Raw genomic sequence first — 19,382 nt, 5'->3', positions numbered from 1 at the left:
CAGTAATTGATATCAGCAGCAAAGCAGCCCTTAAACCCCTTTACAATGGTTTCTCAAATTTTTGTCATCAACAGGCATAATATAAGCTATAAATAATGTACTTTATTATAATTACATTGTCTCCAACAATAGCAAGATATATGACTACTTTTCATAACAAGGGAAGTGAGCAGTAACATATTGAATAATGTTGGGGGGAGTACGAGTTTACGTTACAGCCCTTATTAAATGTGTCAGCGAAGACAACACTGGCTTCTATATCGCAATGTAGTAGTCAGTTTGTTTTTTCTTTATTTTATCGATAAGAATTAAGCCAAAAAATAAAGTTCGAGGTGTCATTTAATAAACACGATTATGTGCATCGTATTAGCACATTGGGTAAACAAACTATTGTAGGATTTGACTGAAAACCTGACTGAAGTCTGTAGGGTCCACTATACCATGTGAACGGGAAAATCTCGATCCTCGGTTTTCTACGCTCCTCTCTCTCTCTTTCCTCACTGGGTCCTCCTATGATGTGCAATGTCACGGATTTTATCAGAAATCATCCAAAAAAAAAAAATAATAATAATAATAATAATAAAAAATACCATCATTATTGTCGAAAATAATAACCCGTATTTCCCCATCCTATTGTAAAATCTCAAGGCCGGTGGTCGAGGAGCTGCTAATTTTATTTCAATTTTTTGTCAAGTGTAACACACCATTGTCTAGGTCAAGAGATGGTCGTAAACTTTTACATGTAATTGCCTGTGATGCAATTGATAAAGGGAGAGAGGAAACCGAGATATAAGGGAAAAGGGTAATTTTTCGGGATAAGGTCCATTTCAAACGATTAAGGTTTCAGGGGGTACATTTCGGCATACTCCAAATGAGGCGGTAAACAGGATTACATTGTAAACAAGCTGAGAAAAATTATAAACACATCTTTATTTCAGTCATTAGCCATTTAGCCACCTCTTTGAAACAGACGAAATAAAACATTGATTTTTTGTGAAAAAGAATTGCAAAACGTACATGTATTCCGTACAATAAAAAAATCAACATTAATTGAAAGAGAACGTCTGTAATGCTTCACTGAATATAAGTTGTAAAACAGAAAATTAAAGCAATGATTAAACAGAGGGAAAATCAGATATATTTTGTACTAGGAGAATACCCATGCGTGATGGATTCGAAGGAGCATAGTATCGACTGATGAAAATAATAGGGAATCGCTCCATATAAACGAACATGTACAGGTACCCCTGTATATGCATATGCATAGTAAAACGATGACCTGGCAATACATGAGCTAACCTTGTTATTATTCAATTCAGAAAACACAATGTGTTAAGCGGTGCATTAAGACAACACATTGTATTGGCTATAAGGTGCCACTGAGAACAAACAATACAAATAACTCATGGCGCGGACGTCGTATTGACTTAACCCGTCCCCTCACCTGTGTCATGCTTTATTAAACTGGGTGATATTTCGGGCGTGTACTCACTTGTGCTGACACCTACATAACCCGGACATCGTTTTCACCTTGAAGTTCTTGCCACGAGCGTCTTCATAGCGGGGACAGATAGACAGGGGTTTTATGGATAGTTATTACACTGTATACACATCCACGTGTGTAACATTTGTGTGTACAGACCAAAAGAAGGTGTAAATAATCATATAAGACAGCGCTGAGAGGGGAGAGTTTAAGGATCTACTGTTGTGTGCCACCAGTCTTTGTGCTAGAATGACTCTCAGCACTCGCCTTGGATAGCGTTACTATACATCTAAGTACTCTAACTGCGTCACACCAAGCAGCGGCTGTGAGGTACCTGAAACTTGGAAGGTACAGTCTTCTTAGCCACCTACAGCAACTTAATTCGGAAGTTTGAAATCTGGGAGAAATTTCACACATTAGTGGCTAGTCGAGTGAGTTTCGAAGAACAAGCATCGAATTTGGCCAGTCATCTCGAGAGTCTTATTACAGGACTTGGAGTCGTTTCTGTCTGATACTTGTTGGCGCATCCGAGGGTAGAGAAGAGCACACGCTACCAAGATGAAGACGTGTTGTTGCTGCTGTAGCTTACGTACGGGGAGTGTATTCAGCGGTGTATGGGGATTGGTAGGTACCACATGTATAGACCTTTAAGTTTAACTTCATGAGTCTCCTTTTCACAGTACAGTCTATGATTGATTTGGAGTTGTTTTGACTGCTTCATAGAGTTCTATATATATGTATACAGGTTACGTCTCACGTTAGTAATTGTACTTCTTAATTCATTCTCCTTTGTTAACACCTCCATTAATTTGAATATTATGGGAGAAATATTAATGCACACGTGCGGATCTACATGTACTTGTATAAAGGGTAAACCTACGGCCATGAAAATGTTTTATATTTCACAAATGTAGCGCAAGTACTTCAAGTTTATTAGGTACCACCAGGACCATTTTAAGATTCCACCATTTATTAAGTTGCTGGTTCAAATCCCCAGGCTCCACGAACAAGGCCGACTGGTAGCTAAGGTTTCCCAGGGTGTGGCTGCATTTCCCCGTCTTTCAACATACGCACATATAAAATGCGAACCATTGGGAAAACTACATGAATACACAGTTTATATACGAAATACTTTGGCCAAGTAACTTCACGCCAATGTACAATGTACATGTATATACACATTCCATTTTATGCCCCAAAGCAACAATTTACATGTATGTCAATGTTTAGATCCACACTTAGATAAGGTACATGTAGCCCCTAGTATTAAATCATATAGGGTTATTAAACGGTGGTTGATCCCTCAGTTTATTGTAAATTGTACACCTATCTTTAGTAAATTGGCTGATTTTGCGTTAAAAAGTACAGACTCGTGTGTGCTCATCGCCCATGCATAAAGTACGGACATTTCCATATAGGTATATAAACATGCACGTACATCCATGTGGTTGGGTTTTAATTTGGATCATATTGTATATATTTGACATTTGACAATCTGGATGAGGGCTTGACGCGTCCCCTCTGGCCAAAATCTCACAAATTGTGCACATGCTTCGAACATTGTGCACTTATGCTACAGTAGATACAGAAAAATGCAAGAAATACTGTAGTAATTCATGGCCCTAATTACTGTAGTAATTCATTAGGTCCATGAGTAATTTAAGGCTCTTTCCGATCCTTCACAATGGAATAACCCACACTAGCTCATACATTTACGCCATTTGCCCATACAGATCAATATACTACATGGAGTCTTCCCCATTGTTCCTGTCTCTAAGGTATGCCTAAAAATAGGTCAGCTTTAGAAATTTGACGACAAATTTATTCGATAGTGCATTATTTGCCAACAGTTCAAGGTTTAAGTATATACCTGTCACACAGACCAGTGATATAAAGCACTAAACACCAACACCTAGACCTACTCCTGTTTACCCAGACGTGCAGTTACGTAATCCGTTAGACAAATACGTCTTAGTATGACCTATTGCACAATACTTAAACAAGTAGAATTTTGTCACCTTCTGAAACGGCCACGCCTAGTATTAAAGGCGTTTCCCGCCAATTGTTAATTGTGATTACTCACTCTTTGAAAAAGTGATCCCCACCCAAATTTGCTTGTTCTCTGTATTATTGTGGTTTTGCCTTTTGGATTTTTCAACATCAATAATTATTAACAGCGCTTTTTAAAAATATGTATTTATTTTTAATGCACCCATGGATTCTAATAGTTACACCTACGTGTGCGCACACGCTACTGTTCACGCAAAGGCAAAGGCATATAATATTAATCGTGCCACTAGCTCAATAGAAAACTTATATACATGTACATTGCAAATATATATATAATGTATAATTTCCTATTTTTTACAGTTATTTGCATCGCTAGCCTTAGCCGCCTACATCTTCTTTGTGATAACGCGTATGTATGCTTTTGTTGTATTTTCTCTTGTCAAGCTTGTGCTAGTATATGTTATTTATTTATTTATTTATTTATTTATTTATTTATTTATTCTAAGGCTTTTTTCTCGTGTGTCCTAAATATAAAACATAGTACACATGGTGCCTCAAGACCTTAGCAACTTGTCTTACATGTTCTTACATTTGAAATAATAGTTTATTAAAAACGCAATCTATAAATAAAACATCATTAGAATATAACTACAGAACACAGAATGAAGTTGATTTAAGAACTGTAATTTCAAAATACAAAAGAGGACTGTATGATTTGCTATATGATTTGAGGCATATATAAAATTTACTGTTCTGCTTGCACTTTGTCCATAATATTCACCCTCTTTAATTTCCAGTTGAAATTGCCGGAGAATCCCTAGGAACAGGTCAACCAGACACAGCCAGCGTTTTAAATACAATCTATGGGTTCCAAAATAAATACACTGTGTACGTGGGGCTGGCAGTATCTTTCCTATGGTTTATCTCCTGCATTGTTCTGTTCGCTGGAATTTGTGTCGTGAGTAGTTCCAAAGTTTATTATTATTATTATAATTATTATTATTATTATTATTATTATTTACTCTGAATAAAAGCCTATTTTTTTAACCTAAATGTTAGCCGTCTTTGATTCTAAATCAGTGTTACCCCAAGTAAACGAATTACGGCGACTGTTTTACAAAAAAAATTAATAATAATAATAAAATAAAATAATAAAAAAATATATTAATTAATTAATATAATTAATTTGAAGATAATTAAAAAAACCTGGCTTATGTTTCAAATCAATAATGGCTTTATACAAATGGTCTTTTATGGATTTATCTAGGCCAGATTTCTGTCAACATTTCTTAGAATTTTCGTTTAAAATTTCTGAAACCAGCCATTGCATAACTTTGCAAACGAAAGGGCGAACTGCGCGCCATGCGCGCGGATAATATTTTGTATGTTAACTTCATCTGATTTACTGTGATGTTTTTGCCAATTGTTACTCTTTTTTCAATTCATTATAAATTTGTTTTTCTTTCTCCAGAAAAATCGCTGGTGTCTCGTCCCGTGGCTTGTCTTCACCATTCTAGCCACGTTGTATCTGATTGCTGTTCTCGTCCTCGTCCTCGTATATGGGGTCGTGCTGCTCTGTGAGTATATGAAAGTGTCACTGTGAGGTGTGAAGACACTATTACAAAGACATTGAACTATTAACACAAGCATAAACGCAAACCTGCACATTCGCTTATTTTCCTGGGGAAATCCATTTAGCGGTTAAATATCATGAAGTGAACCTTAATTTTTTTTTGTTTTTCAGACACATTCTGGCTCTTCTGGGTTATTGTAGGAGTACTTTTCCTCATAATAGTGTTTGACGTAAGTGGAGTCCTCTCTCTCTCTCTCTCTCTCTCTCTCTCTCTTTTAAGATTAAATGTTTTAATCTCAGAAAATATATTTTGATTTTTGCCTCAATCCAATTCCGTAATTAAAGTTTTTTCACGTGAAGTATCAAATCCTCTTGCTCATTTAACTTTTTCTTTCAAATGAGATGAATCTGAGAATTTTTCAATCATTTTTCAATATTTCCTAAGGCACCGATCATTATGCTCAATCCTTTCGTTCAAAAATGCCATTCTGCCATTGTTTCTTCAGATCTATGCTCTTATTTGCGTGGGGTTCTATTTCCGTGAATTGACGATGGAGAGAGAGATGGAGGTAAGTAAAAGTGGAACAGGGGTCGAGGTATCACTGATGCAACATATTCAATTTAATGCAGTTTAAGTCCCACTTCAATAATATACATTTTCTTAAAATAAGAAAGGTCTCTCATCATGAATTTTATTTTACTTACTAGAACGGTCTCAGGTTGGAAAATGAGTTGAAGACGTTTTGTTTAACGATTTGGATAGCTGTAATTTATTGCTATCAAGATAAACTGTTGTCAGTTGTTATTGAATCTAAATGGGTTGCCTCATCCATTCACTTATTTAGTGATGTAGCTTACCGATTCTCTTTTATTCAAGGAAAATCGAGCCATGCGAATGGTACAATACAACGGAAATCACGACCAAGGTGGGAAACCTGCGTACGCATACGCCGCGGGGGGTTATCCGCAGTACCCCCAGCAGCGTCAAAATGACTATATAAGCCAGAAGCAAGGACATGCAGTTTTCAGTCCGTACGGTACAGAGTTCGACGATCACGGGTCTTACAAGAAGCCACCTACCGGCGGATACGTAAACCAAGGCTACCAGTATCGCCCCAGCTACCATGGAGGGGGTTATGAGTATGATTATAATAAACGGTACTGATTCCAGATAAAAAGAGAGATGTTATTGTAATGCATTGTGCTCTTAAAGTCAGGATTAGATTTTTTGTTTTTTGTACTTGTGTATTTCTCAATGATTAATTTTTTTCTGGCCGGAATTATAAGTCTAGGCAAAAACAATAAACTCATACCGTATAATGTTAGAGGCCGGTGTGGAGATTTTTTTTCATTGAGGACAATCAAGACAAATATGTACATTCCATGTGTACACTGGAATATTTCAGTCAAGAATTTGACCTTATCAGTTTTAGGAATATCTTGGCTGATTAGGCGAAGAGTTATACACACACTGGACAAAAGAAGTGTCACCCCCTAACTCAGAGTAATAAAAGTAGGCAGATCTTGGGTACTTATAATGCCTGGTCTACTTATAATGTGACTAATGAGTATAAAACCGCTATACCATGGAATTGTATTGTTGGTCTTGTACATGTACAGCAAATGTTATTCCTGTCTTCCTCCAATATGGCAAGATACAGGCAATTATCTAACAGTTATAGGTGCAAGTTATTAACCTGAAGAGGCGGGATATAAGCAATGTCAGAATATCGATGCAATTGAATTGATCAGTCAGAACCGTGCAGAGGGTCTGGTCTCGGTATAGAAACACTGGATCAAGAGACAAATTGCCTCTGATGGGTCGTCCAAGAAAAAATACCGGCCGTGAAGACCGACGACTGATTTTGATTTCCAGGTTGTCAAAGTTCGACAATGCTTGTCAATTGACAACACAGTGGAACAAATTCACACATAAGAATGTGTCTGTGAAATTTGCTAGGCGTCGGTTACATGCTCAGAGAGTGTACAGCAGGGTAGCAAGACTGAAACCTCTTATGTCGTTACAAAACAGGCAACGTAGAGTAAACTAGGGTCAACAGGATCTGGAACTGGACAGTTCCTGACAATTGGTCCTATATATTTTTTCTGATGAGTGTCGCTTTGGTCTGACCTCTGATGACAGACGGGTACTATGCTGGCAAACTGCTGGTAAAGCATTTGAACCACATGCACCGAATTTTCGAACCCGGAGAAGCATATTCATCATGGTGTGGGGCTGCATAGGCATCCATGGCTTGGGCGAATTGATAGTGGTTAATGGAAACATGAATCACTAGAAATATATCGATGTTTTGGAGTCAGGCTTGCTACCATCTATTACTAACATGTTTGGTGACAGGAATTATCCATTTGTTCACCAGGATGACAATGCTCCTTGTCACAGGCCCAGAGCAGTTGATGATTGCTTTGACCAACAGGACATTTGCAGGGTGATGTGGCCTGCCCAGAGTCCGGATGCAAAAATAATAGAAAATGTGTGGAATGATATGTCAAAACTTTTTACAAATGTCCGTCTAACCAGCAGAGAAACTCTGTTATATTCAGTGTTTCATGCTTGGGCCAGCGTAATCCCTGAACGCATCAGACAATTATATGAATCCCTGCTTCGTAGACTGGCACCTATTATTAGGTCACGTGGTTATGCCACTAAGTACTAATTTTGGACTTGAAACTGCATATTTTGATAGAATGTATATTTTCTTCTCATTTTGTGATTTTTTGTGAAATTTGATGTTAATAAAATGATACCAGGAGCATATCATTCCACAGCCATTTATCTTCCCCATAGTATTGGCTCAGTAGGGGTGACACTTCTTTTGTCCAGTGTGTGTAGCAAGTTCTTGTAGTATGCTATGCGACAGTAACTGTAATTCTATATCAAAGTATATACGGTGTACTACAAATGAATATAATCAGCGACTTTATTGCGCAATTTTGCAGTTACATTTGAAACATCATTGCTCAAAAGGCGAGATGTAGTTCTAGATGGCAAGAGAATGTCAAATGTACAGTTAGAGCTATTTCTTGTTACTATCACCAGTAGACTAATGTATGACGGCTTTCATCCGGGAACATGCTGACGTCATTGGAGTTGCTGTCCATTTTTTTCGGTGTATGTCAGTCCTAGGACCAACGTATATGTGAAGACCTGCGAAGTTGAGTTCAAAGGTCAGAAATGACGATATATAATGTATTTAAGAGGTGGTACTTATGGAAATGCATGTTGGCCCTTTTAAGTTCACTCCAAATTAAAATATTTGGTATGACATTGCATGCCCCGCACATGGATTTGATCCCAAACTAGAAAAAAGTCAATAGTGTATAGAATTATAGGTACTGACTTTAGGTATTGGAGAAATCCCTTTTAAGATGATTCAAGGTGCATGCTGTAATTATACATATATCATGCCCAGACGGAGTCGACTGATCATGGAATTAGACGGGTTTCATTTATATGTATGTCTTTATTTGATTTTAACTGTATTTAAGTTTAGTAGTTCTTCAAAATAAATTCTCGCTTTAGTGAAACGCATTATTCCCACAAGAATATTGTTGGGCTGACATACTGTATTTATTATAACCTACTCTGTAACAGATGCCAGAGAAAAACTTGATATGTAAATATCTAGTGAAAAATATTTCTGTAACCCTGGTAGAGGGTACGTCTAATAAAAGCACTAGTCGGTCAGTTAAAAATTCTGGCATACAGGCCTACATACGGCCTGTGAAAACGGGTCACTCGATACCTCCATAAAAGTTTAACTGATGTGGTGTTTATATAATATGGTTCATTAAGCTTTTTCTCACAATTTATATTTGAAAGTTTTGAAAGTTTGAGAAAAAAAAAAAACATCTCGATCGATGCAGGCTACTTTAAAGGCCATTGACATTGTGCACCCCCGTGACCGCCCCCCCCCCCCCCCCTTTCCCTGGGAAACATTTTACATTTTTTACTTATATTCAATACAGCTGTGCTTTCTGGCAAGATTTTGGGCTTCAATAAGTTATGATTATCAGTTCAATGCTCCATATAGGATAATAGGCTTCAATAAATTATGAGTATCATCTCCATATAGGATAATAGGCTTTAATAAGTTATGAGTATCAGTTTAATTCTCCATATAGGATAAAAGGCTTCAATAAATTACGAGTATCATCTCCATATAGGATAATAGGTTTTTAATAAGTTATGAGTATCAGTTTAATGCTCCATATAGGATAAAAGGCTCCAATAAATTACGAGTATCATCTCCATATAGGATAATAGGTTTTTAATAAGTTATGAGTATCAGTTTAATGCTCCATATAGGATAATAGGCTTCAATAAGTTATGCGTATCAGTTTAATTCTCCACAAAGGATCAAGTGACTGCCCTTGCAATACGTCAACTTCCAGTGTATGCATTCTTTTTGTACAATTATACACGATTAAATTGTTTATTATCAAAAGAAAATGAAATAAACTTTTCTGCAGAACACTGAGTTGTGAAAAAATCTTTTATTTTTTCGGGCTAAGATAATTTTAGAGTGATAAAAAACTTGACAATGCATACCCAATATAATCACCAACTTTTTTTATTCTATTCAACACCTGTTTTAACATTAAAATGTTTATCTGATTGCATTCAGAATGAGTTCCACGAACTTGGATCTATCTACGTAGATCGATAGTTTCATTGTGAATAAGCCCTTAGACTTTTTTGGTCTTACTTAATCAGGCTGAAAATGCGGTTACGGCGACTAAAGTGACCACCTTAAACCCGCGTGTTTCATTTATGACTTTGTATACCTCTCTCCATTGTGTTTCCATTAAACATAACCCTATTCCAGTCACGCTGCTAAAAACAAATACTTCACTTGGGAGGGTCTACGTAATACCTTTTGTATTAGGTTAACCTGTACTCCCATGTTTCGTGTGTTTGTGTGTTTGGGTGCGCTATATATTTGACTTACTGAGAACTGTTCAATATTGCGTACACACAGACGAATATGCGTTAAGCATTCTCGCTGACTTATTCTCTGTTTTTTCTTCTTTCTTAACATTTTCTGCTGTGAATTGTTTTTAAGACGCATTTATTTTTTTATCTTTGGGGGGGGGGGGGGGGTGGACTTGGAGGGCAGGGCGAACAATTTTAACACGTCTCCAGCGTAAAGACAAAGCGGTTTTTATTTTTTTCAATAAAACACGATTTCAGAGCCTCTTATCAGTCGCCCTGAACAGGTGGCTACTTATTGCAGTTATCATGTGTCGATCACCACGCCTCCTTTTTTGTCCTTGGCTTCTTCAGTTATCTTATGAATAAAAATCGGGAAGTTATCTACTCAATGTGAGTACGGTGACACGTAGTCCACCGTTTCCATTTACTATGCTGCAGACGACATTCAACTTTTAATTACCGGGCTAATTTTCATATTTTCGAAATAAATTGTCCACTCTTGCTCAAAACTGAATCTATATTTGGTTATATTTGATTAAAAGGAGCGCAATAAATGCGGCTGAATTTCTGTTTCATTAACCGCGCTCACAAACTTGTAGCATCTTTTTCAATCATACTGTGGCCCATGATAATGTTTAAAAAACACGGTCCACTTTACCGTTAATCATTTTAAGAAAAGAAGTACATTAATAAGTGTCTTTTTAGCGATTGATTAAATTATATATAAATTGGTGCACTAGGCCAAGTCATATTATCAATTGTAATAATTCTTGCTACAAAAGAAAAAACACCATCTTCTGCTTTGTAAACAATATTGTTCACGTCCACCTCCATTCCAGTATACCATCAGAAAACATCGCCAATTGTTTGCTGTATTAAGAAATCCTTGCTACAATGCCACAAAGGCCAGCGTATTATTGTTATTCGATAACTGCCCCCGAATGTAATTGAGCAGGGAATATAATACGGTCCATATTGACAAAGGAAGGGCGTTAACTACACTCGAGCCACCGCGGGTAGCAGGCATCCAACGCACCTCACTTGGAAAGGAAAGAGGGCGAGGCAAGGGAGAGAGAGAGAGACAGAGAGAGAGAGAGAACGCGGAGCACGAGAGAGAGGTGGTGACACTAAAAAAGGACAGGCGAAAAAGAGGCGCACCTGTTGAGTTTCTGAGGTCTACCATAAAGTATCCAGCCTTTTTGGCGGTTCTGTGACCCATACGGGACAACCTCTTTACCAAGTGCAGCTTGGTGACAAAATTGTTGACAGGCAATTTCACAGCGGTGAAAACAGAGGACAGCATATTTCACAGTGTTTTGTTCACTTTACACACCTACAAACATGCTGAGGACATTCTGTTGTTGCTGTAATCTGCGGCAAGGGAGTATATTTAGTGGAGTGTGGTCAACGGTAAGCATATTATAACGCATTAGATACGGTGTAACGGTAGCGATGTTGGCTTATATCAAAGACTGTATTAAGTGTTAAGGGTATATCATTTGGTAAAATTTTTTGCCACATTCTTCCACTTGTCCCCCACCCTTTACCTGCAGTATACCTCCCTATACAAAGGCACTTTCGGGTAAATCTTTCGAACATAAGGGGTCGTTCGTGTATAATATGATCGATTTATTAGTATGAATACATGAGAGAACAAAATGGCTCTTGGGATCCAATACCCAAACTTTTTAACTGAATGCAAACAGTTTCCTCAATAACCGTGATAAAAATCTCAAGAACTTCGCCGACCAGGTGTATTGAAAGCTTGGCGTGTTTTATAGGGCACAATGTTTCCATTCACGAAGTATAAAAGACATTCTATCGCTCCACAGCTGAATGGCTTTGGTATGAATATTATTAATAGCCGTCAGCTTCGGTCACCCGTTAAACACATCCATCTGTTAGTTCAAAATTCATAAACTGCACGTTTAAGTTTCTGAATTTGGATACACTTGTTGCAAACTGCAGTACTCCGAGTTAATTTTAACCTAAGCGACTGAAACTCTACCTGCCCTACCGTGCCGGGTCGATAGATCGTCCACGCCCCAACAGAGTTGACAGGGGGCAATTAAGCAGCTCGTAAAAGCAAAAAGATAAAGTTCTCTGGGCGTGACGCTCACGTTTTAAAGGTTGTATATATCTTATATATAACAAAAACAAAATATCCAAGCCTGATCGAAAGAACGGCCTTTTTGCTAGGAAGGGTCACTCTGAATCAACATTTGACCTCGGTTCTATGTCATGGCTCAAATTGGGTCAACTAAGAGGACAAAGAGGCTTACTTTTTCAAAAAAAAAAAAAACACACCCTCTTATGATTTTTTTCTATTGTTCTGAGATCTTTAATTTGATTTCATTTTCTACTATATATTTAAGTGGTATTCCTGTCCACGCCCCTGTTTTGAACTGGACCGAGTGACCAGCATGAGTAAATATAACACGATGGCCGTCACTCAGCGTACAAAGCCAACATTCCATATGGATTTTATCCAACTTAATTGGTGTTCTTGTATTGAAATACGTTTCAACAGTTTCGGTGAATTTCTCATTTTGTCTGGGGATGGGTGGGTATGCGTATGCACTGATTCTGAGTACATGTTTGTTTTGTCTTTTGTGGCACAAAGCGTGACTCATATCTGTATGAAAAGCGAAAAAACAAATTACAACATAATAATATTATTTTTCACGTGCAGTGTACGTGACGTTGATAAGGTACCAGGTATGACGCAAGCTAAAAAATGTGGCGCAAATATATCCAATGTCATGCCCAAACTTAACTGGCAGTCAAGGGCGTGAGGGCTGTACGTGTGATCAAGGATACATGTACATTCAGCAAAACTGGGTTCCCATAACCCTATCGTACTAGCAGGATCGATCTAACTCCGAGGGGATTTGGTTTAAGCGGCTTAAATGTCTGTCACGCCCACTGAAGCTGCTAATTAACTTTCGTGCAAGCTTAAACTGATAGCAATTTAGCAAGAATCCCCTCGGAGGTAGATCGATCCTGCTAGCACGATAGGGTTATGTGAATGGCCCTAAGACATATATAGGTGTAGTAAATCCATACACTCAATTATTTACCAGCTCCACACAGACCTTTCACGCACCGCTCCGTGCCTAATTAATTGATTTCAACAGAGAAATACCAAATCTGTATTGAGTAATATTATTGTTGTTATTCTCTCCAGTGCGATAGTTTGATATGTGGAGCAGTGCTGGAAGGAACGGATTAAGACTTTATTTCAAAGTTGAATAGATTGGCAGTTATTTGAGCAAATTGTTTTCTTCGTGAAAAAATGTTTTATCAGCTGTTATCCCCGGTTTTGGTAAAGTATGTCAAACGTGATACGCTTTATATGTATGCTGTAAAGGAACTCACTAACGAAGAAAACAAAAGAAAAAATACTTATACTAGTAAATGGTTATACCGGTTATTCTGAAGATAATTTTAGGTCATGAACTAAAATAGATGTTCGTGTTGAAACCCCTTCTCTCAAGCCACAATTATCAACTGATTAGCAGACCTTTTAGAGACAAGTTTCCCCACGTTGTCTCACCCTTACTCTACATAACTAACTTTTTTCAACGTGTAGAGAATTCCAAATAAATTAAGTTGTGAGGTATGTGTCACTGTTTTTCAGGGGTACCGAACCTTTTTAACGCCCTACAACCAATCCTTCTGTTACACAATGTGGAATTGTTTGGAATGGCGCTTGGAATGTAGAAATCCTCCCCTTTTTGTAACCGATACGCTTTTACACGAAAACGCTGAGGATGGATCTGCCGTTACTAATGTCATTACTCATTCCACGTGTTCAAATGTTGAAATATGAATGCAAGATATAGACGCGTTCTCAGTAGTGCGCCAAGGCACGCGAGCGTACACACATGCACGCGCACACAGGGGCTAGACAGGCCGAATTTGCTTTATCATACATAATAGTAGAATGGTTTCATTCTATCCACGTATTATCCATGCGTTTTAAGCATATTTTCAGCTTCTGCATAAAGAAATGTCATATAGTATGCGTATTTCATATACGTATTTAGTATACGTATTTGCCTATGTATTTATTCATAATTATAATGTATAACAACTCTTTTACCCGAATTGCTATGCAAACATTCGAAATAATTCTAAACAGATTAGTATTACGATAAAAATAACAAATAAGCAATATCATTATCAACCCAATGAAGAACCTCAACATCTGTGACAATGCTTCATTTATTTTGAGACTTGTCTTTAAAAGTAACTGAAATGTATACGTGTACATGTAGGCTACATGTCCCCCGCGCGTGTAAAATATTCTTAACTCAGTGCACAGAAACCATCTGCCTGTCAGTATATGATGATGCATGTATGTAAATGTATACGGTGCCATTTGCCGGACGGCTTGAACATAATCCATGACTGTACGGGTGCTATTTTCACGAACAGCTGATAATTAGTTTTTGACGTCTGTAAAAGTGCCCTTACGTCAGTTACGTCACATGTTGAAGTAGTTGGTTATAGTAGCTCCAGACTTAGCGTTGTTATCACGTCTTGGGTAACACCAGCAGTCCATTATGAACTACTGGGTATAATTTTAAATAGACCAGATGCTCAAAGTTGACAGAGTGTGGAGTAATCGTAAACTCTGGGCTTCGAGACTGAATCATTACTCTGAAATATGATAGCGTGTCACTGTTCTTAATGTTGGGTGTTGATCTGCAGATGTCTTAATGATTTGGAATAAATTTTCAGATTTTCCGGCTGTTATTATTTGACGACAGGTTGTGATTCAAAATGATAAGCCAAAAATGATAATGATGAATGTTTTTCTTCTCTAATAATTGTCAACGATCGACATTTAAAGATCTTCATGTGTCACACAGAGTTCTCCACCCATTACTTGAGTCATGCACTGGAGGGTCTCAAGATGTTACTAATCAGGGTGCAGAAGAATCTATGGGTTAACCAAATGTCACCCCCTTTACCCCACCCCCAAATCATGTCAAGCTCCCTTTCCTTCTTTCATGAACCCCCTGTACCCCTACCCCAACTCTGCCCATCATATTGTGATCCAACTCCTTTCCTTCTATCAATTATCCTTGTAGTATCCTCCTGCGTATTCTTGCACAGAATGGACAAACGAAAATTGTCAAATTTTTATTAGATATTTATATGCTAGTAGTCTTTAGTAGAACTACTTCATTTCAAGGTAAAACCATTGCTAACAACCAGTGTTTATGAGCCAGATTAAAGTTACGAGCTTATTTTCTATATATTATTTTCAGCTCTGGGCCCTAGTTCTGCTGACCGTGTATATATATTATGCAGCGATAGGTGAGTGTTATGGAATACTACCCAGTTCACAGAATTAACTAGATATATTTGTGCAAAGTTATCACAAAAATAACAACAAGTTAATGGGTTTTTTTCGTTTTCTCCCATGTAAAGATGGTAAAAATTAGATTGTTTTTAACTAAACTTCCTATGGTGATCTGTCGCAACTTAATATTTCACAAATAAATAACTCTTTACAAACTATTTATTTATTTATCTATTTGTTTATTTTGCAAATGAAATGCATTTGAAGATTTTGTATTCAATAAATCATAAATAAACTTTAAAAATATTTTAAAAAGGTAAACATGTTTTCACATACATTTATTTCAATCAATGCCGCCGAGCCATCTCAAATTCAGTTCTATGCCTTTAAATTCCAATCTATCAACAAAAGCGTTTGAAAGTTGAATGCTCAGTAATTGATAAGTAAACTTTTTTTTTAAAAAAGTAAACATATTTTCCCATACATTTATTTCAGTGAATGCGGCCAAGACCACAGTGGTGGTAGTGACCGGGGTCAACCTGACCACCTATACTACGTCCACACTGGACTGGTTGGTTATCTCGGAGGCCAACATATACACCATTATTGTAGCCGCCGCACTGTGGTTGATAGCCTGTATAGTGCTCTTTGTTGGGATTGGGGTGGTGAGACTTTCTGATTTGGTTTTCGTTTTAGGCTTTCTCTTTAATTTCTGTGTTTGATTTCTTTTTGAAATGTAGACTTAATCTCTGTGTCTGTTTTAAGCGAACAAACATGCTTGAAATCGCACTTCGAGCAAAGAGGCATGTGTCATTCTCTTTACCGCTGGGCAAAATTTAATTCTGTATAAAAACCTTGGATTATCGTATTGAATAAGTATGTATGGACAGATAAAATAGATCATTAAATAACAATATTGTATTATATTATATTGATTATTTCATGTTTTTATTTCAGAGAAACCGCTGGTGTTTTATTCCTTGGCTGATAATGATGGCGTTGCTGTCCTTGTACTATCTTGTTATCATCATTCTTCTGCTGGTCTTCACTGTGACCTATCTGTGTAAGTATTCGACTTTTACATTTAGGTATTCTGTAGCATATTGAATATAGAAAGGTAATAAGAACAAGAGGCAGACACAGCAAAATATTCAAAATGTCATCTATTCAGTTTATGAAAACTACAGAGGAGAGATAGACCTACTCTCTGCCTACAGGGTGCGCTACTAGTATGTTACTGTATCAGATACTTACATTTAATGTACAGTTTAAGAAGTCCCTGTGATATGAAAGGGCACCATCTCTCCAGCCTATGAAAATGGCAGATGTACATGTATATCAGTTGACCTCCCACGCCATAATTGAAAGGTCAAAGGTCATGGCACCTGAGCAGGGGAATTTTACAGTATAATGATGTATTTTTTCATGTTTTTTTTTTTTTTCATTTATTTATCTGGTGTCTCTGTTACACTTTTATTATCGTTATTATTGTCGGTGTGACAACTTAAAATATTAATAATAAATGACTTTATATTCTAAAGAATCGTATAATTTTATTTTGTAGATTGGTGGGTTGTTTACTGGTTGGTAGTTGTCCTTGCTCTGGGCTTGATGGCTCTTGATGTAAGTATAGAACAGCTGTGTGTGTGTCTGTGTGTTTGTGTGTGCACATGTAGCTTCAGTGTGTGTGTGTGTGTGTGTGTGTGTGTGCGTGTGTTTACGTGTGCGTGCGTCCAAGAGAAGCAGAACGTAAAGGTGACTATAAGTGTGAAAAGAACTTGAACAACCTTTAGGAACAAGTCCTACATTTATTATATTCATACTAGAGGCTGCATTATTTTTTTTTAGATCTACAGCATAGTCTGTGTTGGGTTCTACTTCACCCAGCTTGCAAGAAGAGAAGCGGTAAAGTATTTGTTCATTTTCTTATAGATACATACAATTTATTTAATTGGAAACGGATGGTGTAAATATACTGGGTATATAACACTGAATACGGAGTGAATCAATTGAATACAAATATTTATAAAACAGGTTTAATGAGAAGTGGATAGCACAAGTCACGATTCTAAAAAATGAAACCTTAAATTCTATTTTTGATGCAATTTGGTCAGTTTTGATTAGACATAATATTTATTGCAAGCATTTAAGTTTGGCTTAACCATGGCTGTTACTTTTATGCAAAATATCTTAATTTTCTAAAATATTATTACTCCTCACAGAAAAAGAAGAAGCTTCCCATCCACCTCTCCGACCTGATCGACTCCCGGAACTCCCCTGTCTACATCTACCCCCAGAGCTCCCACCCGGGTGGACACTCTCTCAGGGGACCCGTGTACGTCTACACCGACTTCCCCAGGGGTGGCACCCTACCCATACGCAACGGGGGCTACCCGCCGTACCGAAACTTCTCCAAGAGCCGAGACTACGATGGCAGACGGTATTGAGAGGAAGCAGACGATAATTGACTTGAATATGGACTTATGTAAATGTTTGGTTAAAGTCTGAAGCGCATCAGAATATACGGAGGGAGCGCAGACGATAATTGTTGGAATTTGAACTAAATTAATTGATAAAAATATTCTGCCTGCGGATAACACAACAGGCGAAAATGAAATATTTGGTGAATGGAAAACGGCGAAGAGGAAATGTAAATTTATTCCTTCGCAAAATATTGAAAAAATTAAAGCAGGCGATAGAAAAATGTAGTTGGACCTAAGGACAAATTTGAATTTATGAAAAAATAATAAAGTCGGGCTGTTGTGAGTCGGTGAAATAAAACCCCCACTGTACATGTAAGATAACTGAGATTCTGAGACCAAAATGATAACACGAGAGAGAGAGAGAGAGAGAGAGAGAGAGAGAGAGAGAGCACAAGAAGAAGAAAAAGACGGGAGAGTTCATATCACATGCAATGTATAATGAGAAATATTGAACAATTCTGATAGTGCTGTTCGTGTACTAATACTGCTGATAGTGCTGAAGAAAAAATATATATATACTTCAGCTGTGAGTTAATAGTCGGTGATGACGAATTATGGTATTTTTCCCGTATAAATGGATTGTTTGAGAGTGCTTTACAAATGATGATAACATATTTTAAAGTATTAAAATTATTAAACAAAAAATTAAAAACTAACATTTAAATCGTTCGTGAAACAAAACGAAAGACAAATATTTGGTTTCTTAGCAAATACAAATTAAAAAAATATATATATTGTAATGTTTCACGTTTTGTAATACTCAGGGTTTAGGTTTTAGTATTACATGTAGTAATGTGTGGATTTTAAAAAAAATTTTTTTTTTCATTTATTATTATTATTATTATTTTTATATAAGATGTACATTGTACTGTCGCCCATCTTGGAAATCCGTTTAAAAAATGTGACCAGTTGTAATTCGCTATAAAGACGCAAGCCGCATAATATACACCATCTTTAAGCATACTGTTGTGCTTTAATTAAATAATATAACATAGAAATTGGAAATTACTTGAGTTTGTTTGCTTCATTCGAATGGACTTCCATTAATAGCTTTACTAATGATAATATTTTGTATGTTGGAGCAGAAAGTTGTTGCATGATGAATAAAGTATGCAAACTGTATTCACTGTTTTTGCAAGTTATTCAAGATAGTATAAAAAGCGGATGTGCTGAAGCAATCACGCATTTTAAGTTTAACAAATTCACATTAAATTAAGGTCTCTGGACATGCCGCCAAAGATTACCCTATCTTCATCCTTATGAAAAAAAAATAGTCCTGTGTTTTACAAGATGCCTTTCGCTTTCTGCAGTTCTTTTACATATTTTTTTTTTATTTTATTAATTCGTTTCATAAGTGCAAAAGATTCAAAAATGCTTTTACATGAAATAAATATCCACAATTTTCATGCACATTTACCGGTACAACACTTAACATATGGAATTTACAAAGCATAAACAGCAAGAAATATATTTGTCACTGCTACATATATATTTAAAAGAAATTCGAAAGACAATATCCCCTACTGCAGCGAGTTTATAAACAAGATAAGCGAATTCAAAAG

General features: G+C 36.8%; 2 protein-coding genes across 2 annotated transcripts; both read left to right on the top strand.

Annotated features, from left to right (window-relative positions):
* Window positions 1–1,338: 1,338 nt before the first annotated feature.
* On the top strand, window positions 1,339–6,531 carry LOC106177979 (uncharacterized). Its single transcript, XM_013560944.3, has 7 exons — window positions 1,339–2,107; window positions 3,854–3,902; window positions 4,291–4,451; window positions 4,965–5,070; window positions 5,238–5,296; window positions 5,573–5,635; window positions 5,944–6,531. Exons 1-7 carry the CDS (start codon window positions 2,042–2,044, stop codon window positions 6,229–6,231), a joined length of 792 nt encoding a protein of 263 aa, XP_013416398.2. The 5' UTR covers window positions 1,339–2,041; the 3' UTR covers window positions 6,232–6,531.
* A 4,389-nt stretch (window positions 6,532–10,920) lies between these two features.
* LOC106177962 (uncharacterized) lies at window positions 10,921–18,942 on the top strand. The gene is made up of 7 exons (XM_013560921.2): window positions 10,921–11,433; window positions 15,303–15,351; window positions 15,833–16,002; window positions 16,295–16,400; window positions 16,902–16,960; window positions 17,186–17,242; window positions 17,560–18,942. Exons 1-7 carry the CDS (start codon window positions 11,365–11,367, stop codon window positions 17,782–17,784), a joined length of 735 nt encoding a protein of 244 aa, XP_013416375.1. The 5' UTR covers window positions 10,921–11,364; the 3' UTR covers window positions 17,785–18,942.
* The last annotated feature ends 440 nt before the right edge of the window (window positions 18,943–19,382 follow it).

Source organism: Lingula anatina, chromosome 10, assembly GCF_051362555.1.
Source record: "Lingula anatina isolate TDL-2025a chromosome 10, LinAna3.0, whole genome shotgun sequence".
Classification (NCBI taxonomy): Eukaryota; Metazoa; Brachiopoda; class Lingulata; order Lingulida; family Lingulidae; genus Lingula; species Lingula anatina.
Note: the sequence above shows the minus strand (reverse complement) of the source record. Positions and strands in the feature narration are given on the sequence as shown.